Source organism: Callionymus lyra, chromosome 6, assembly GCF_982586985.1.
Source record: "Callionymus lyra chromosome 6, fCalLyr1.hap1.1, whole genome shotgun sequence".
In the NCBI taxonomy this organism is placed as follows: Eukaryota; Metazoa; Chordata; class Actinopteri; order Syngnathiformes; family Callionymidae; genus Callionymus; species Callionymus lyra.
Window position 1 is genome coordinate 18246861 of NC_141823.1, and position 21723 is coordinate 18268583.

Below are 21723 nucleotides of genomic sequence, written 5' to 3' on the forward strand. Positions count from 1 at the left end.
TCGCACAGACACACACCAGATACCACACTGGAGGAAAACATCCCAAGATTCTGTGTTTGTCTGCAGGAGCCATATAGTTGGATAAATGTACGAGACAGTAGATGCCAAGCAGAAAATCCTCACATGAGATTAATTTCGTTTGTTATTTCTGACTTTAATTGATTTTACTTATACATTTACTCAGTATGAAATTCAACATTTATCATATTCCATACAAACAAATCATCCCAAAACGAACAGGATTGATCCTCTGCTGCCCTCTATTGGTAGAATAATATAGCGACTTCGCATCAAAGAAGTGCCTATATTACAATTTTTAAAAGCAAACATTATGGACAAAACAAACGCTTTCTTCTTCGCTAAATTAAAGTCAACTGGACTAACAAAATCGACTTTAATCAGTCCTATAAAAGCATATATTCGTTGCTCAAGTACAAAAGGAAGAAGCACAAGAGACTGAGGAGAAAAGTGTTGCCAGACTTCTGACCTGCAGTCCATGATCTATCAGGTGCCTCGCTTACCATTCTAATGTGTTTCACCATTGACTGCGTTTTCCCTTCACACTTTATTTATACTTGCGCGACGTAAAACAACACACCGAATTCAGAATGTATCCCACACTGCCATCTATTGGCCACGTTTCCACACACCGTCTTCCACACAGTAGTAAATGCAAAGAAAATGACTTTATGTCATGTTTAGTGTTGGGTATGTTACTTTAAAATAGTATCTTGGTAACATTACTAGTTACTTCGTTGAAAAGTAAGTTGTTTGTTACTTTCTAGGTAACTAGTAATTAGTTATTACTGCATGGGCCAAGATCACTTAAGCTTAATCAATTCAGACAAAAGAACAATAAATAAAATAAACAAAAACAAAAGGACAAAAACAAATCAAAGGGGAGATCATAAATGTTTTGGCCAATAACTGTTTACCAATACCAACTTTTGTGTATTTTATTTTCTTAAGGAAGTTCAACACACACAGAAGTCACTTTTTTATTTTACTATTAGTCTCACAAACCTATTAAATAAAAACAATAAAATTTACACTATGAAAAACCTAAACAATCAACAACCTTCAAAGGACTATAACAAACAATACACAAGTAAACGTGTTCAATTAAATACCTTCACAAATATGTACGGTCAACAGTGAACTAGTCAAACCCACCCAAAAGACACAAATGTATTTCTTATCATCATTCATCACCATGTATGAATATAATGGGCTTCTGTAAAAGATAAAGTAGAGAAAATAACTGATAGAATCACAGTTACTTAATTACATGTTTCACCCAACAGTGCTCGTCACTGCAAAGACAGGGTAGCGTTTTGTGAATCTCTGAGACGATTTGGTGAAACATTCCACCAATCTGTGTTTTTGCACGTTTGCCATCTCAAGATAAAACCCCGGGTATGATGGACTATATTTATCATGCCCAACATTTAATCCATCCAACTTTTTTATCATGCTTACACAGAGCTTAAAAAAATATTTTGTTGGATGAGTTTGGTGTTTTTCCATTGCAACTAACACCCTTCCACCGTAAGTGGCTAGGGGTTGTGCACAAAGATTACCACTGCGTTGAGAGCACATGTTCTGCATATGCTACATGAAGGTCACCTGGGCATTGTGAAAATCAAGCAGCGCTGCAGGGGTTTTGTCTGGTGGCCTGACCTGGCCTTGTCAATGACGTCTAGATGATGGTAAAAGATTGTGCAGCTTCCCTCACCAGTGGAAAAACTGCTCTGTCCAAACCACGGAGTTCTGCGGTGACCACCATTGCCGAGGGTTCAGATCCAGTTGGACATCTGCAAAGAGCCTCATGGTATTACTCACCATCAGCGATTCCTCCTGGAGTTGCATGACCTTCATTCAACAGAGGTTCTTCCGGTCAGCTCGACCACTGGTTATTGTCTTCCCAATGATGTATTTAGCAGCGGTTCTACTCCAAACCTCTCCCTGATGGCCTTGCTTCTTACCCCATCTCTAAGGGAGAACCCAACCACCCTACATAGTAAACTCATTTCGGCCGCGATCTGGTTCTTTAGGTCACCACCCATGATTGGTGACCCTAGGTCAGAGTATAGGCATAGATCGACCGATATACAGAGAGCTTCACCTTATGGCTTGGTTGTCTCTTCACCCCTACGAATCATCATATAACTGCTGACGCCACCTCGATCCCCCTTTCGATCACACGCTCCATTCTCCCCTCACTCGTGAACAAGACCCCAAGATACTTGAGCTCCTCCACTTGGGGAAGGATCTCATGCCCAACCTGGAGAAGGTGACCCAATCCCAAGGTCTCCGAACCTGAGCCCCTCAACGCCCTGTGGCTGCGCTTGTCACCAAATTCTGTTTATTACTATTATGGACATCATTTCCAAAAGGCAGCCCTGAAGGAGTCCAACCCTCACTGGAAATGAGTCCGACTTAATAACGGCTATGTGGACCAAGCTCTAAGAGGGTAAATCTTACAAAGGTAAATCATGGTTTACCTCAAACTTTCTTACATCGAACTCAGAGAAAACAGAAATTCTCTTCATAGCAACCGAATCCAACACTACCCATTACTGCCTCGTCACCTCCCGCCTTGACTATTGTGACTTCCTCATTTTCAACCTCCAGAAACTCCAACTGGTCCAGTATTTAGCTGTGCCCGTATCATCACCATCCTATCACCCCTATCAATGAACAAACTTGTAAATATCTTTTCCTTCCAATAACAATCATAAGTCAAACGTATTCGCATTTACCTGAATATTGGTTAACATGTAAACTTTTTCCTTCCATTACTTTTCAGCATAAAGACCAGTAATCATGTCTAAAGAGGAATCTGTGGTGGACCTGGAAAAAGGATTCCCCCTCGATGACTCACCTTGGGTTTCTGTCAAAGTGGATGATGTGAATACAGTCGTGGAAGAGGCTGAGGAAGCAGTGGAATGTGAAGGTACCTCTGAGTCAACTCATGTTTTTTAATGCTTCCTTCAGAACAAATACAAAATCAAATACATTCAAACAAAATCAAGCTAAATATGCTAACCCAATTCCTCAAACAAAACCCTATTACATCATCTTGTTTTTTTTTAATTATCACATTTATCTAGAGTTAAAGTAGTGATGGATAAATACAAAATAAAATAGTTAGCATAGATAGCAACATAAATACAGTCAAAGCTTTAGGTGCGTGGCCAATCGAAGTCTCAAAAAAATGACATGAAGTTTCTCTGTTCACAGCTAAGAACCTGAAGCAGGACACAGATTTTTCGGTGGCCATGTACGTCTTCTTCATCTTTCTGATAACCTGGGCTTTGGGGTTCCTCTTTGTCATCCAGGGGAGCAGGCAACACGATGCCCTAAATTACCCAGGGATCATCGTAAGTGACGCATGCGTACACGCTTCTGAAAGTCATTTCTTCAACCACGCTTGTCTGTGCGCAGGTGAGCTGTGGAACCTTCCTGGGAGTGATCGTCATCCAAGCGTCTACAACCAACTGATGTATTATTCAACCAGGAATTAAAATGCAGTTCTACTACAATAAAAAAAATAACATCAGAAAAATGTACAAGGTAATGCAATCATTATATGAAACAATGTTATTTGTACGTTATAAAAAAGTTGATGTAACAGAGTCTTAAGGCATCGATAGATGGCGATCTCTGTTCCGCAATATTTGCCTTAAATGAGACCTCAAAACATTTTTAAATGGAGAGCGCCCCCTACTGAGCTTTGTTTTTTTCAGAGACAAGGCAGGTCCTCATGGATTAACCAATAGAGTAGCTCCATGAGCGGGCTTCGCACCATTCTTAGAACCTTAAGTTATGATTAGATAACTCATGGGGTAATAAGAGACGTAACATGTTCTTTATGGTTGCAAGAATACAACTATATCCCAATCACGGCTGCCTCTGAATCTGCATCTCTGCGCCCCCAAGAAGAACATCGTCATTTTAAACTCAACAGTTGTGAAAAACCTCCAACAACATTTGTTTCTTTTTCTTTCTTTCGTGTTTTACAAAATGTAAAGTAAACATCTTTTTAATTCCCATTCATATTTTATTTTTCCTGCATTTGCAAAATAAGAAGCAGGGTTCAAGTAAGTATGTATTGTTCATATCTGTGATTTATTTTGTCTGTTACTGAACCACGTGAAGCAAATCTAAAGTTACGTCCATCTGCAATTCTCCTCAAAAACTATGGCATTTTGATGAAGCTACAACGGCTACTACACACTCTGGATTTCAATACATAGGTTTTGGTGAATTTGCTGTTTGTGTTGTCTTCACGAGTTGCTAAATCGATGCTGTTTCATCGCCCGTTCACATTATAGCCCATCGGATCTCTGGCTGAACTGGAATAACGCATTTCCAACATGGCCTATGACCACGACCCGAATCCATGAAAGTAAAAAAGTGAAACTGGAACATAAAAGAGTATTTAATTACCAGTTTTGACGTTTTGTTAAGTCCACCGGGATAGTTTTGTGAGTTATAGTGACCATTTTTCCATGTGTTTCCATGTGAAAAAAGGTTCTGAATACATCTAAAAGGGGGAATATATTCATTATGGTACAAGAGACAGTTACATGTTGTAGTTCTGGACCTCTATGTGAACCAAGGAAGGTTTTTAGAACTATTTTCTTCAACTATTATTCCAAAATATGTGTGAAAAACAAAACCTCATTTGAAGTCGATTTAATGTTATACACGCACATTATAAAGGCATGTTTTCGTAAATTGGGAAACTTTTTAAAAGAAGTTTGAGGTACAATTGCAAAAAAAAAGGAAGCACTTCGAACTGAACACATCGACCCGGCCCAATCCAGAAGCAGCTGCCCCACTCCTCTTTTCACCCACTCAACCCCGGGGTTGTGAGTGACAGCACATGTGTGGGGGGGGACTCAACCGAAATTCTAACCCCAACCCCGAGACTGAGAGTCAGAGTCCGGCTTTGGCCAGGGAGGAGCTGGGAAGGAACAGGCGGACGAACTACACGGCTGTCCAAGGAGCGCAAAGAGGACGTTGGATTTGAGGAGTCTGGTCCCGTGGATCCTCTCAGGTCCTCTTGGTTACTGTGAGGACGAGTCGCAGGATGAAGCATTTGCTGTTGATGGTGTGTGTTCTGGCTGCTCTGCTCTGTGGGGTAAGTAAGTCTTGAATAATATAACTTTATATACGAGAGTTGTTAGTGTGTAACGATGGTTGTTCACGTTTTGAAGTGTGAAAAATAACTTTAAAACTCATGATTGATGACAATCTCGCTGAAAAATATAAAACTTGATCGTGGAGTTTGTTAAAATTCCTTCAAACAAAAAAACATTTTAAACAAGATTCCCAAATGAAGAGTTGAATCCCAGATGGAGTTCGACCTCTAGCTACCCGACTCCTGGAAATAAACAGTGGATGCCGTTACCTGAGGGATGCTTTTCAACGAGCCGTTCATCACTTCTCATCAGCCGAAGGAACTCGCTCCGCAATCAGTTTCAAGCTGCTGTAAACATTTGCTGGAGGACGGTGAGGGGTTGAGGGGGGGGGATGAAAGTCCAGATGTGTACACAGGCTTCTGTGAGTTATTTCTTGCTGCTGTCAGAAGACACAAACTGTGTAATTGATGGCAATATAAGCCGATGCATCAGAATTAATCTCAGGATATAGCGGAATGTAGAGAGCGCATTGTTTTATCGCAGCGAGGGCAAAGTTCAACCTGTATTTCTATGGCCTTCATGAGGTGAGCAGCGAAGGAATGTAGACATCTTTTGTAACTTTTCTTAATTGGAAATGCCTGTTTTGACAGAAAGATTCATCGGTTTATTTATTTTAGCTCCCATTTTTCACCGGTTTTATGCTTTAATGAACTGTATTATCAATGTGTCCTGCATCCATAGTTTTTTTTTTTAATAATCATTCAATTCATACCAAATGTCTTTTTCTCCTTATCCTGGGTATATCAACCAATTTCTGTAACTATTATATATTTATCTTTTTTTTCTCCTAAAAACTTTTGAATATACCACAAAATCCTGTAGAATCTTAGTACGAAACAAAAGCAGAAAACACTTGAAATAATACTAATGATTTAACATCAATAGTAATTATTGGTGTTGGAAAATATTGACACGGCTCTTTATCGCAATATTTGACAACACTGTATCGTAGTTCGATTTTAATTTTTACAGTTCATTAAAGTGTGTGTCAAATAACAGATTTTTTAAATTTACAATTGACATATATTTGAAGCATTTATTAAATGTTTGCAATTAAACTGCCTGCCACTCGATGGTAGTAGTCCTTACATCCTCCATAGCTAAAGGGGCAAAGGAAATCCTGAGAGAATCCGATGATGACTGAGGATGAGAGGATACAGTGGAATCCAGCAGTTTTTAAAGCTGAGGTTTGGACATTTTGGTTTCAGAACTTCATCAAGAGTCAAATACTCGGACAATACTACAAATATATGACTGTTCCTACTGTATCGCAATACATCACCATATAATGTATCGTTTCCCCCTGTATCGTGATACGTATCACGTTGCCAGATGCTAGCCAATAACATGCCTCGACACACCGATTACAAAACATATTGACTCATCAAGGGTTGATGTTTCCTTGCTTAGGACTATAGCAACTGCAGAAATGAATGACTAGTTCATCTGACAAAATGAAATAAAATGTTTAAAAAAAAGCATAATTTGTTATGCATATGGTATTGGTTTACGAAAAACAGTGAAAGACTCACTCCACTGTCAAACGTGATATTTAAGGCGCTTTACGCCCACTGAAGTGAACAGGTGTCTAGTGTCGCCTGACTCACGCACAGCTGTTCCCAGATGCATACGTGATGCCATTTGTCCCGCTTGGTAATCCCTGTGCGGAAAGAGAAGTGAGTCGCAACTGGACCATGAAATCGGGTACAAATCAAAAAGTGTGTGCTGAGGTGTCACTCATCAGAAGCACTCATTGAGACTTTTAGTGTCTCAGGAATAAGCAGGAAGTAAGAATCGCATCAGATATTGTTCAAAACATTCCTGGATTCATGACGAGCAGTGACAAGCCTTGATGTTTGACCGATTACGGCAGAGTGGTTTGGGTTGTGATAAACGAGATCTAATCTCCAGAAAAACAGTGTTCTCTTAAGCACATTTTCTAATGTAAATACATCAATGAAAAGAGTTTTGTACAAACAGACACATACTGATGAGTACAATAGAGTCCAACATCTGTTTAAGAGACACTTACATCAACATATTAGTTGAACTTTGAAGCAAAAATCATAATTTATTGTTCTTTATTAAACACACCAATTGGGTCTTTCTTATTTGTAGAATGAAAATTGGTTTGAAGATTGTGTTATCCTTCCCAAATAAGAATCCATGTAGCATTCATAGACATTCCAATGTAATCTTATAACAGCTAAGGGTGTCAGGCGGTTGAATCAACAAAAATAATGTGAGCGTAATGTATGTGGAATACTCTCTAGTTTCATATGGTATTAATATTCTTCACACAAATTAAACCAGTAATAAATATCATGACATTATAATGTATCTTTTAACTTCCAATAGGCTCTTTCTTATCACAAACAATATGTTGTACGATCATTGACAATATTTGTTGATTTGTAAGTTGTAAGTGATATCAGTGTTAATGTGAATGATTTGAGAATAGTTTTTGAGGAAGAATAGCCATAAAATTAAAGGGTCTGATAGTGATGGAATTTGGCATCAATAACATAACGGGAAAAAGGATGTAATCCTTTGAACTGCTTGTTCACAGTGACGTCGCAACATAGTTTTCTAATGTCAAAGAGATCTCAGGGTATCATGTAGTGTAACACGGAAGTGAATTTACGAGAACTTCTAAATTGTTGTACACTTTTTATCACTTTTTTTAACACTGTTAAATTCAACAGTTTGGGGAGGATATGATAAATGTAACACTTTACAATGGGAAACCCTTTTAATGAGCTATTTATATCTTTATATCTATCTTTATATCACAGAATTAGCCACGTATAAAGTAGTCCCACCTTTTACATTGTGAATTTATTCTATCCTTAATAGCCTGATAACTACTTCACAGGGAAAAACACATTAATTACTGATTATTAACATGAATTAAAGACCTTACTAAAGATTAACTTTGGTGAAAACTAGCTTCTCTCTATTTACCCCTTACAAGGTGAAAAGTAGTTCACTATTATTAATACCATCTCTTTTAAAGTAAAAAAAAAGTAAAAATAAGTATTTGTAGTTTGGATACTTGTTAATGAATTCTGAATATGTTGCGACTTGAGAATAGGGAACAATTATTCACAAATACTTGTTTTTGAGTAATAAGGATGCTTTAAATACTTTTATAGATGTGGGTTTTTTTTTAAGAAATGTCATTAATAACAGTGAACTACTTCTCTCATGGTACTAACACCTAATGGGGGTAAATGGAGAAGTTAGTTTTCACCAAAAAAATATTAAATTGTTTTATTTTTTAATTTTAATTTTTGTGTTTTTCTTCTAATGATCAATAAGCAATAAGGGTAGAAAGGGTGTGAGTTAGCACTGTATAATGGTTTATAAGTGGCTATTTTGCTGTAATACACATGTGAATACGTAGATGATTCTAAAGTGTTACCTAAATTTCATCTTCAATATTTAAAAATAGCTTGGGCACCATGTCACAGAGCCGTGGATGTCTTGACGTGTGAAAGATGTTCAGAGATATTTAACTAGACTGCCCCAGCCAAGAGGTCTGTGTTTATGTTGGAAGCTATTCTTGCTGCTGGCCTGAAGGCTATAACCTTGCTCAGCATTCTTCAGGCCGACACACCTGCTGCTCCAGGAGACCAACTTGGCACCAAAAATAGGGCGACCATGCCAACATCTACCAGTCGTGACTCACAGGGTTGACCAGCAGAAGTTTCTCAGGCTGTCTGGACACTTGTGGCGCTGACCAGAGGGCCGACCTTTGTCAGGAAGTCACAGCTGTGCCAACTTATCTAGAAGAAGGGATGAGCATCAATTGGAGCCACTTCAGTTCAGTTTCCTAAATGTTTTTAATCAACTAGTTACTAGTTGTTGCTTTTATCCCCATCATTGAAACTTCAAACATCAATTTGTTGGAGCGTTGGTCTACACATGTGCTGAAGATCGTCCCCCTCCTCGTCGCACACAAACGCTCCTCTGAAGCTTCAGTCAACAACAAGTCCGACTAGCATCAGCTGCTGTTACTACGACTCCGTCCTTAGGTTACTGCAGCTGCTGGTCGTCGATCCCCCAGAATGAGGCTGCAGCAGCTGTTTGGGTTGTGACATCAAATAAGAACTCTGTTTCCCTAAAATCTTATTAAAAAGATCACAATTGTTAATTGTTGTTTTGAAAGGAAAATGTAACTTCAAACCTTCTTAAAATGCTTTTAATACAAATAAATCAACATTATATATTAATATAATTTAACCTAACATCAGAGAGAGTCTGTGTCATCTACAAAAACAATTATCTTTTATTTTAATCGAGGGGGTTCCTATATATCAGAACTGGGCAAAGTGTGGCCCGTACCATAAAATATCTCCGATCTTTTTTCATCCGATATGTTCTTTTCACATGTAGTGTTTTTTTTTTGTTTTTTTTGTAATAAAGTGCTTTTTTAATCATATTTTAAATTTTAATTTTTATTAAAGGAAATATGAATTAACTTGTTTTAAGGCATTATAACCCCTTTGTGCTTTTAATTTGTTTTATTTTAAATTAAATATATAATTCTTCAGAATCTTTCAAATAAAAATAATTGAGAAAGGAAACTATGTGCAATCAAGTTAAGACAAACTCTTACTTTATTATTCACTTTATTTATTTTTAAGTTTTCCTATCATATTAAATTCATCCCTTCCTTCTTTTGGCTTGATGGCCAATGGAAAAATGTAATTAAAACTTCATTTTTAAATGATGACTAACAAACCCCTGAGAACAACATGTGCCTAGCGTTTGATGGCTTACAGGTGATGGTAAAGAGGCATATCGTCCTCAAACAAGCTGTCCATAGTTCTGTGAGGGCTGAGGTCAGAGGTCACGCTGTAAAAAGAGTCCAGGAAAAGCCCTCAAAAGAGCAGATCCATGCCTGGTGTCACCACTCAGACCGGGATGGCACACGGCGTCTAATTGGTAACGTGACACTTGAGTGTTACTGCAGCCCGGTCCGGTAAAAACATTATAAATGTGCCCGAGTGGTGATGAGGCGTCAGTTCAGGAGCTACTCGTCTCCAGGTCAAAGGTCAAAGACAATGATGAATGATGCGTGAAAATGAAATCACCCGTCTCTTCAGCTGCTTTTCTTACCTGCTGCCAGACTTGCATCACTGCGGTGTTGTTCAGAGGTCTAGTTTCAAACTATGTAACACCTTCCATCCATCCATCCATCCATCCATCCATCCATCCATCCATCCATCCATCCATCCATCCATCCATCCATCCATCCATCCATCCATCCATCCATCCATCCATCCATCCATCCATCCATCCATCCATCCATCCATCCATCCATCCATCCATCCATCTATTTATGTATCTTTCTAATATGAAGATTTAGCAAGAATGGCAATGACTGAGGCGTGCTTGGAGCCTCTGGAAAGGAGGATGTGATGTAGTCCTGGAATGTGTGACCAACACTCTTTTTACACTTCTATCCTTGAAATGCCGGGAAAGCACGACCCATGAATCAACATGTGTTCTGTAGATTTACGGGATACATCTGGCCATCGTGCACTAGCAAAGGTCAAAAGACAATCTGTTTTACTATATTATTGTGGATATAATTGTATTCTTCAGTTGTAAATGTAATGTCTTAGTCTCATTTCTGACGTCATCCTTCAACGGCTCAGGCTGTTCATCTTGACTCTCTGTTGCCTGTGCCTGATAAACAATACATGCTCTTTAACTGGCAGTTGGTGATTGTCCTGGATCGATGAATGGCTGCTGTATATGTTCGCATGGATTCAAGAAGAATACACAGTATATAATATACTAAAATACATCAACGTTCATGGGACTGTAGTGACAAGATGTGTTGTCATGAGGTTAAAGACCATGTAGAAACTAACAATAGTATTTTGTATTCATTTATATTATTTATTATAGTCTCTTAATATGACTTTAGATTTATTTTTAGGACTTTTTTCTCCGCTTTTGTCTTTTATGTGAGCATTAATTTGCCTCTAGTATTAGAGTTTTAAGTGAATCGTTGCTTAAGTCTGGTGAGGAATCTCGCTCCACTGTAAAGTCTGGACTCTGATTGGTTAACACACCGCAACATGATTTTTCAACTGTAGCATTTAATGTACGGTTGTAGCATTGAAGCGGCGACCTTGTCATTTCTTGGCGGAAGCTCCACTTCTAAATTGACTTAAAATGAATATGTGGGAATCAATTGCAACATTGCGTAAATGCACAGTGAGGAAGGAAGGAACGCTTTGACGGTCTATCTATCTTTGTATGAACATGTTTTAATATTTCATACTTCTGAGCTTCTAGAGAGGCTGGTCTGTGAAAGTTGCTTTACAAATAACAATTACTTACTTATATCGAGTCTTTGTTTCTGTACCACTATTGAATCACTTTCGTAGTTTGAAGTCTCGCACACGTGTGTTAAGTTTGACCAAGCAAAAAACGAACAGTCTTTCGAGTGTGGTTGTAAACCAGGAAATGGGTTGACCCTGAGCTTATAGCTTATCCACTTGGAGGATGCCTCGATGGGGGCGCCAGTCGACAGTTGTTAACTTTTATAGGATTCTTCAAAGAAAATAGTTTTAATTTTCAGGGTGTCGGTTGATCTTGACTATTATCTTGGGATATTTCAGATCTTGTCATTGTGGTGTTTTAACTAAACTATCCATAAAGATCGAGTCAAATCATCATAATGTCTTTTTATCCTGTTGTGTAATTTTAACTTTATGGATTCATTAACTTTTCTTGTTCCATTCACTTCCTACACTCACATGTTGCGAATTGTCAGCTTTAATTCAGTAGTATTCATTATATATCAAGTTACTGTGTGTTTCTTATTGAGAATAATTTTTCAATTGGGTATGGAAAGCCGATTCAGCAAAAAAAGATTAAACCAAATGACTCCTTAATGCATGTATATATCGATAGATGGATAGATGGATAGATAGATAGATAGATAGATAGATAGATAGATAGATAGATAGATAGATAGATAGATAGATAGATAGATAGATAGATAGATAGATAGATAGATAGATAGATAGATAGATAGATAGATAGATAGATAGATAGATAGATAGATAGATAGATAGATAGATAGATAGATAGATAGATAGATAGATAGATAGATAGATAGATCATCTCACAGAGAAATTCACGGTTCAGCAGCTCCAGAATTTGTTACAAGATAGAAACAAAGAGGCATGCAAGTCTATGTACAATATCTTCTCTCCCATTCCAAAGTGAATATGTTACGGTGATATTTCAACTTTCTAACACTCTAAATCAAGTTTAGTTTATCCCTTTAAGAACTGGATGAATCAGTCAGAGTCCAGGAACATGAGCCTCGACACCAATTGATCCAGTGATAGCCACGGCTAGCTCAACAGGCTACAGTTGAAGAGAAAAAATCTAAGATTAGCCTTCGCTCGGGCGTCGCTGCACATGCCAGCCGTGTTAACCATTCCTGCCCAACAGTCTCGCAGTGTGTCGAGGTATCATAGGATCGGATCTTAAAGTGTCCATTTCACAGGCAGACACTCTTTAATAAAAAAAAATACTGTCCATAAATTCAAAGCTGTGTGTATACCATAAAGTATTTTCAGCAAATGACTTCATTAAAGGTTTATTTTCAGCAGCCAGATGACTGTAACATATGTGGAGCGACGTTGACTCTGCCAAATTCCCACAGAGAAGACGGAAGGAACCGACGGAAATGTACAGAGATGATGATGTGCGGGTGGATGTTTTGAGCATGTATGTACGATGATCTGTGAGAACACATGTATTTCCGAGTGTGTCGGTGGAATTGCGTGGAGCGTATCTGTAAGGCGACCCCAGACTCCCAGTCAGGTGCAGAGAGGAGTATAAAGGGGAATTTGTTTCCCTGAGTGGGAATGTGGCTGGGAAAGCACAGGGTCTAAATCCATAATCAGCAGCTGTTGTGTGAGTGTTTCCCCCCCAGAAGTGTGTGTGTGTGAGTGTGTGTGTGTGTGTACAGTGTTGTGTTTTTGTCTCAGTGTAGAGAGCAATGTGGTGAATGAAAGCTTGTGAAAGGAGTGTTAGCTTTTCCTGGTCCTGAGATGAATTCACACCGAGATCAAAGGAGGCCGACGAAGCGTTGCATTCGTGAGAGAAACCTGATGCCAAAGACCCCCCTCCGACCCCCCACTCCTGCGCTTCAATCAATCCTGTCAGACTGTTACACAGCAATTCCGTCAGCCCTGCAGGGATGTAATGGAACAGACTGTAAACAGCTGCAAATAGCTCTAATGACTTCATTTCCAACTTTCCGCACCGGGATTGTAAACGTTTATTGTGATTGCTGACATAAAAAGTACTTTAATGTGCGATGAAAACTGGTCTGAATGAGGATTTCCATGCTTCATGTTTGCTCTGTTTCAGGTGTGGAGCCTGGATGCTAAAATAATTAACCCATGGCCAAAGTCAACAGGAAGAGTAAAGCGAGACTGGATCATCCCTCAAATCAAAGTGCTGGAAAACAGCAAGCATGTCCCAGAACATCTTGTTCAGGTAAGACTTCTATTCATTAAAAATGTAATCTGTAGTATTCAATCCTACTGGATCATAATTTAGATTAAAAAAAGCAAGAGAAAGCATCTAAAAGAAAGCATTCAGAATCTCAGAATCCACATTAGGGCCAGAAAGAAGTGGGTCCCCTTTCGTAGACATGCGTGTGATGGATGAACATTGGCAGGGCTTAATCAAAGATCAGAGGTGAAATATGTTCAGCAATAAATATATCAGAAATAGATCTTGAAACTTCCTGCCTCAAGACTGGTCAGATTTACAAGGTATGGTGTCAAGGTTACAAATGATCGATGTCCGTCTGGTGCGGTGTAGCAACATCTGGTTTAGAAGTACACCCCACAGCCCCCCCATCCTACCGCTGTGACTGTAATCATCACATGATCTCCTTTTTTTCTCTGTCTCTCCAGGTCAAATCTGACAAAATTATTCAAGGGAAGGGGCTCTACAAGTTGGAGGGACCAGGGATTGACCAGGAGCCCAAGAATCTGTTTGAAATCGATGAAAAGAATGGAGTGATTTGGAGCAAACAGCCACTGGACAGAGAGAAATACCAGAATTTTACGGTACGTCCTTTATGGAAAAGTGGAGTTTAACCTCGTCTGACTAATTGGTTTAATAGAAGCCTGGACTTCCGCGAATGTGCGCCAGGTTATTCCCAGTTGTTTTTCCCTTCAATCATTTGTCACGACCCGAGAGTTGCGAGACAGACAGAGGTCACGCACTGAGGGACTTTATGGGCGTCTTGAGAGACACATCAGAGTGTCTCTGACCAGCCAGCTTGTGATGGAAACCTACAGCGTCCACACAAACATCCTGGCCCACATCTGTTATATCCAGACACACCGAAATCTCTTGCAGACACAATTTGACTTGGAACTTTAGCGTAGAATTTCCTATTCCCATGTTGGTGCAGGTCTTTTACATGCATACCATGTGGTAAATTATAAGAGCCATTCATCCTGATAATGGTAAAAAACTGCAACATACATCAAAGGCCTTTTTCTCAGTCTTCTTGCCCCAGTCTGAAACACAACTACAAGTGAACTCAAGCTCGTAATGCAGCTTTTTGTATTTGGGGAACCCTAATGTACTCGTGACCTGTCTGATGTGCCTCAGGTCTGATGAAGCAGGGATCTGTTCTAGGGAACACCCGGGAAAAGAAGCAGAAATCTGAGGGACGTAGTCATAAAAATACATTATTGACATTAGACTATACTCTACCTTAATACATTAAACAGGCATATAAGCAATCAACATGTGAAAACAGATTATTTAACAGTATTTTATAACACACTTTGGGCGACCGCAGATGTCTTTTTTTCTTTGTATGTATAGAATATTGAATGAGTCTCTATCAACCTCAGCTCTTCATATTCAACGTCATCATGATCAATCTTATGATGCAGAGTTATTTTTAATCAATTCAAGGGAGGAAGTGGGTGTTTTGTTGTAGCAGGATCATTAAATGTCCCTAAAACTGTAACTTCTTGTAATATCAGTCATCTGAAGAGAATTGGTGAAAGAATCATTTTGAGTCTAAAATGTTCTTGTGTCCTTGCAGTTAAAAGTGTATGCACTGTCTCCTAGTGGAGAGTTACTGGAGACTCCGACCACCATAGAGATCGTGGTGGTGGATATGAATGACAACAGACCGGCCTTCACGCAGAAGGAATTCAGAGGTTCTGTCCCAGAACTGTCTGTACCAGGTAACCTCTAGCATTCAAAATCAAAGAAAAAGTCATAGTATCATATAAATTATAGGCTATCGATAATGAATTGTCATAGAGTATATTGTTATTTTTAATACATTTTTTTCCTCTGGTAACATGTCCAAATAAGATGAACACAGGCTGGGATGTTATGGGTCCAAATGATCAGAATAACAACACTTCTATTCCCATTGTTGTAAACACAACACTGAAATTAGTTCTGGTGGCGTTACGGAATATAAAAGTGAAATAAAAATATATATAAAATAAAATACATTCAATTGAATTAAAAAATATGAATTATTTGAATAAGTATGAATTCTTTAGACATGTTGACCAACACTGACTTTCTGGTGTTGTCCACAGGAACCTCTGTGATGTCAGTGTCAGCCACCGACGCAGATGATCCAGAAAGTTATCATGCCACGCTGAGCTACTCCATCACTAGCCAGGAGAGCATCCCGGCTAACGCAATAACAAAGACTATGTTCGGCATCAACAACAACACGGGGGTCATCTACACAAGAGACGTGGGCCTGGATCGAGAGGTAGAGTCCTGCGGTGTCTAAGACTCTGATCACCACATTTATTCCTCATTATCCGTCACTGTTGTCAGGTGGTGAAAGCGTTCAGGTTGGGTCTCCTGGTTGCTGATATGGCTGGTGACGGCTTAACAAGTGAAGCGGTGGCGGTCATTCAAGTGATTGATATTAACAATCACGCCCCAAAGATTATACCAAGCATGGTAAGAATAATGATGTTTAAATTACTTATTTTTTTAATTTTAAATGAATCCAAAAAACATTACCTGAAAATGTTTTTCGACGGTGTAATTATTGTCTATTCTAGTACCACATGACCGCCGTGGAGAACAGGGAGGTCGCAGAATTCGGCCGAGTGAACGTAACCGACAGAGATGAACCTGGAACAGGAAACTGGGAGGCAAAGTTTTTTATTTCAAACGACCCTCACGGGTATTTCGCCATCAGAGCAGATGCTGAGAGCAACCAAGGCATCCTGAGCGTGGTAAAGGTATGAAGAACCCCGTAATTGTTTAAGAGTCCAATATTTGGATAATCATTTTCCCAATTTTACCTAGGAAATTAAGCCAATTTATCTCCTTTGTAACTGCTTTTGTACTAACTTTGCTTTTGCATTAAATACACATATGTCATAATAGCCTACTTTTACTTCAATTTTTATAAAGCATAATATCCAAAATTGGTTATGGAACCAGGGTTTTTCTGGTCATATACTCAGTTGTTCAGAGTCAATTTATTCTATCACCGTTCTTTTTTCAGCCTTTGGACTTTGAGACCTTGAAAGTGCACAAGTTGATTATCCGTGTGGAGAACGTCAACCCCTTAAGCAGCAAAGCTCCGAACCTTCCAGTGAGCACAGCCACTGTGGTCGTCAATGTGGTCAACGAGAACGAAGCGCCATATCTCAAAGAAAACCCCATTCGCATAGTGGTTCCAGAAAATGTCGTTCCTGGGACGTCGCTTAAGAAAAATATTGCCTTTGACCCAGAGAATTTGGGCATGAGGTATGATTATTGCAAGCGGGTTTGACTCCTGTGTGTGAATATTAAATGCAAGTCTATCAATGCTTCAGATTTGAAATTAGCAAGGACCCGGAGAACTGGCTGGAAATCAACAAAGATACAGGAGAAATTTTGGCAAAGAGAAGCTTCAACATGCGCTCTCCAAATGTCAGAAACAAGGTCTACGCTGCCGGAGTCAAAGTGACAGGTGAGAAGAATCAGGAGATATTTCATAGATGTGTAGAGATCGACTCTAGAATCACAGAAGTCAGTCAGATAGATAATTTGAGATTAAGTGTACGTTTGAAGAAGCCAAAGTTTGAAACTCACAAAAAAGTGGTGAAATTGAATTAGGTGAATATCTATTGCAACAGAATACAGTAGGATGAAGCAAGATAAGGTAAGGCACAAGTTAATTTGTGGTTTCTTAGCAGACAGATGTGACAATGTGGTATATAACATTGTATTAACTGTATGCTTTTCTATTTAGATAATGGTGTCATTGTAGTAAAAGCTAGTGAGAGGATTTGGCCAAAGTAATAAATACTCAGATTTTAATGCTTTTAAACAGAGGTGGAAAACAAAAACTTATGTTCAGCATGTTTTGGTTTTTTTTTTTTAACTTATACTTAAATAAAGTAATTTTAGTTAAAGGTAAAATGAGATTTGTTTCTATAATCCATAAAAACACCTTCAAAGCAAATAAATTAAATGTTATAAGTAATCAATTGAAAAAATTCAGTCACCTGTGAAAGGTACTTTGTAAAAGTACGGTGAAGAGAATAAAGAAGGATCAATCTGATGTCTGGATTATCCCAAAACAGTTTTTAATTCTGTTCATGTGCACTAGTGGCCATATTTAAGAGATTTCTTCGTCTGAAGTGCGAGAAAAGGAAACTTATTAAACGTGCAGTGAGACTTGGCGACAGAGTTTTACGTTTAATTTACTCCTTAAAAGTTTGAATTGTTCTAGATTAATATTCATAGTTTATACCCTATCATGTCATCATATAACTTCACATCTGCTTCTAAGTTTAAATAAATAATAATATCTTTAGCAAATATAGTTTATCCTTATGTAAATCAAACATTAAGTATTTTTGATCCACTCATCACACTATTGTGTTTATTTTTGTAGATTCTGATGGAATCTCCGCCACAGCAGCAGTGCACATCACACTGGTCGAGACCAACGACTTTGCTCCACTGCTCTCTCCTTCATCTGGCTCTGTCTGCACGAACCGAGGTCAGTCCCGGTCCGGTCTGGTTCTGACTGCTGTGGACGAAGACCTTCCACCCCACGCTGCACCTTTCTCGTTTGAAATACTTGAGGAGATGTCAGTGAACTGGACAATAATTCAACTTAACAGTGAGACCATTCACTTTTATTTCTGGTAAAACTAGAGCTTGTGATCTTTATTTTTTATTTTCTATATTATTTTAGACACTCATGCGGCGCTGAAGCCTGGGGTCGACCTGCAGTCAGGAGTGTACACGGTCCCTGTGTTGGTGTCCGACTCAGGGAGGCCAACTCTCAGCTCTTTTACCAATGTCAATGTCACTCTATGTGCGTGTGACTTTTTTGGCGATTGCAAGTCTGAGGCAGTGGCGCTCCGGGGTTCTCGCGTTGGCATCGGCTTCATCGCCATCGTCATCATCGTCGCCAGTGTTCTTATCCTACTGTGTAAGTTTCCATGTTGAATAAGATACAACTGTAGCAAAACAAAATGTTTCTAGGATTTGCCCTTATGTCGAGATCATTGTAGCTTCCTGTTATTAGCAAATGTTTTATCATTTAGATCGTCTCTTCTCTAATGTAAAAAGGAAATGATCAAGACTGTCCTTCATTTCCTTGTTCAACTACCTTCTCTGAGCATTTAAAAAAGATCGAAAGAGCTTCTATGGATGGTTGCATGATGTTGACTGAGGAGTTCTATCCTTGAGTCGCGTCCTGTTAGGATCTGACCTGGTGACTCCTGCTGTCCCAGCATTAGAATTACAATCCCGATAAAATAAATACTAAAACGTTTATGTCACAAATATTCCATTTTATTTAACCATTTAAAACTTGGTCTCTGGTTTACAACTTTAACAACATGCTTATATTCAAGTGCTGGTCGCTGGAGTGATGGCAATGGGAAGATGTCGGCAGATGGAAAAGGGGAAACGTCTGCTCGTCGGCGATTCTGAAGATGATTTACGAGGCAATGTCTTCAATTACGACGAACAAGGGGGTGGTGAAGAGGACGAGGTAAAGATTCAGTGTACCGTGGAGGCTGTGACTGAGTTCTCACTGTGTTCTTATGCCGTCAGAACGCCTTTAATATCAACCTTCTGTGGAACCCAAATGATGTCTTGCCGTCACCCGGAAACTTTGGCCCAATTTACAGTTGCCCTAGAGGCGAGCAGCCCATCAGGAGAGATGCTCCCCATCACCTGCCTGCTCCCACCTACCCGTGCAGACCACCTTCGGATCCCAACAATATTGAGGACTTCATTGACAGGGTAAGCTTTTTTTAAAAAATTTATTACAATACAAACAAAGGAAATAAAGAGCAAACATTACAAATAATCCCGAAGAAAGTTTTTTTTTTGGAGTCTTTTTTTCCGCTATTTTGGAAATATGTCTCAAACTCAGAAACATGTACTTGTGTTCTTGAAATGTGTTATGATGTGACACTTATTTGCTGATATAGAAGGATGAGGTCAGCAACATGTGGTTCAGATTTTTAAGGATTGTAGCCGAGACCCTTGCACCTGCGACACCCACTGTGTGAACGGCTCCCGTCAGGCAGAGGAAACAGTATCTCTCAGGACCAGAACATCCCGGTTCAAAAACTCATTCTTCCCGCCTGATGTCATGAAACACTCCAGTTATTTCATTGTTTTATTTATCATGTATTATTCGTTTTAAGTTTTATTATTAATTTTGATATGCCACTTCAATGGAAGAGTCACATGTTTGATTTTATATCAAAACTGGCCATTAAGATTAATAATAATGCATTTTAAAATGCACTGATCCTTTCTTCAGGGTCGGGATGTGGCTGACAAAGACCCGAACGTGCCGCCCTACGACACGGCACTGATCTACAAATTTGAAGGCGACGGCTCAGTGGCGGGGAGCCTCAGCTCTATCGTCTCATCCAGCACCGATGACGACCAGGACTACGACTATCTGAACGACTGGGGGCCGAGGTTCCAGAAGTTAGCTGACATGTACGGCCCCCGTTGAGATGGAGTGGGACGAGATGGTCGTCTGTCCCCGGCAGACTTCTCAGGACATTCAAGGAGTCGATATTCCACTGGTAATCGAGAGTTAACAAGATCGTGTAGAGCGACAGTACTCAAGTAGATTATCAGTTCAGAAGAGAGTGGAAATGATTGTGCTTTTAAAGACAAGAAAAGGGTTTTACATTTTCAGGGATTAGCACAATATAGTATGTTTAATTTTCTTTCTTTTTTTTTTTACACCTTTTGTTTATATTTTCTTCCTTGAGGATTCATCATCACTTGAACTTTGACAAACTTCACATAAATTATTAGGCATTTACAACAATGAATAATTGCACGACTATTGCATATCCTACTGTTTGTGTAAAGGGGAGAAACTTTGTTTAGTTTTATGCTTTAAACATTTAGATTGCATCAGTGTCTGCACAATAAATGTTCTTGTTTTATCAAATGTATGTTACGTTATTTCAACAACAGGGTCCAAATGCTACACACACAATGCCCTTTTTGTTTATTTATCTTAACCATATCCATTAACATTTCATAAAAGTAGAAACTTCGGAATGGTAATCCTTGTTAAATGACCTGTCACTCATTTATTCCTCAACACTTGATTAATTTAATCAAGCATGATTCAGTTAAGAGCTGAGGATGAAAAACTTAGGTAATGTAAAGTATATTTTCTGTCAACACAATTGCTCTTAAATATACCTTTCACCTCTTTGAGGAAAATCCACATAAAAAGCAGTGAAAACGAAACCGCATCTCACTCAACTGTAAACAATAAAACATATATAACATATATTACATATTTTGATTCGTACCAGGGATGGGAAGTGAAAAGGGAATTTACAAGCTTTTTAACAAAACTAAAAACTTGTGAGCAAAGTCTGTACATTCATACATTTTAGTGGAAAAGAGGCGTCAACAGTATCAAAGAAAAGGTAAAACAAAGACATAGTTTTCTTGAAATTAATTATATTTTGTTTCTGACTCTATGACTCTAAGTTGTGGATATGTGTGAACAATGAAATGACTTTCACAAAAGTTTTAAAAGGTGTATTTAGTAGAAAAAATACAATCTGTTTCTGTTCTTCTGTCAAACTATTTATTAGGAATGGGGCCAAATTTCTGAGGCCTTTCCATTGTCACAATACAATAACCAATATTGTGTCTACAGAGCAGGGAATTCCACGGTATATGTACTGACTTGAGCCTTAGTTGTACTGTGGTTTTTAAATTAACAAATCTGATCACTTTTCCCTCTGCAATGACTGGTGATGGGGTGATGGTGGTGGGACTTGCGTAACAGTAACTTCATTTCATAGATGAGCTCTAAAGAATGAAAGCCTGATTTTCAGTCACATTACGCCTCGGCTCACAATCTTATCAGAGGCCGTGACTCCCGCTACTGTATCAAATGAGAATACGATGTATACATGCACCTGAACGCTTCCCATCCCAACCA

At 38.9% G+C, this 21723-nt stretch overlaps 2 protein-coding genes across 3 annotated transcripts; both read left to right on the forward strand.

Annotated features, from left to right (window-relative positions):
* The first annotated feature begins 426 nt into the window (after positions 1–426).
* LOC148076619 (uncharacterized) lies at positions 427–3534 on the forward strand. 2 transcript variants are annotated; one of them, XM_087793524.1, is made up of 5 exons: positions 483–508; positions 2635–2708; positions 2810–2956; positions 3244–3383; positions 3448–3534. In XM_087793524.1, the coding sequence occupies exons 3-5, from the start codon at positions 2827–2829 to the stop codon at positions 3502–3504; spliced, it is 327 nt and encodes a 108-aa protein (XP_087649650.1). In that variant the 5' UTR covers positions 483–508; positions 2635–2708; positions 2810–2826; the 3' UTR covers positions 3505–3534. The 2 variants fall into 2 exon arrangements, with proteins under 2 accessions (XP_087649649.1, XP_087649650.1); XM_087793523.1 differs by lacking the exon at positions 2635–2708 and having other exon boundaries at positions 427–508.
* Positions 3535–5098: 1564 nt separating this feature from the next.
* On the forward strand, positions 5099–20664 carry LOC148076620 (cadherin-15-like). Its single transcript, XM_087793264.1, has 14 exons — positions 5099–5149; positions 13623–13751; positions 14177–14332; positions 15331–15475; positions 15845–16026; positions 16095–16223; positions 16328–16510; positions 16780–17024; positions 17093–17229; positions 18160–18390; positions 18466–18705; positions 19133–19272; positions 19335–19526; positions 20056–20664. Exons 1-14 carry the CDS (start codon positions 5099–5101, stop codon positions 20254–20256), a joined length of 2361 nt encoding a protein of 786 aa, XP_087649390.1. The 3' UTR covers positions 20257–20664.
* The last annotated feature ends 1059 nt before the right edge of the window (positions 20665–21723 follow it).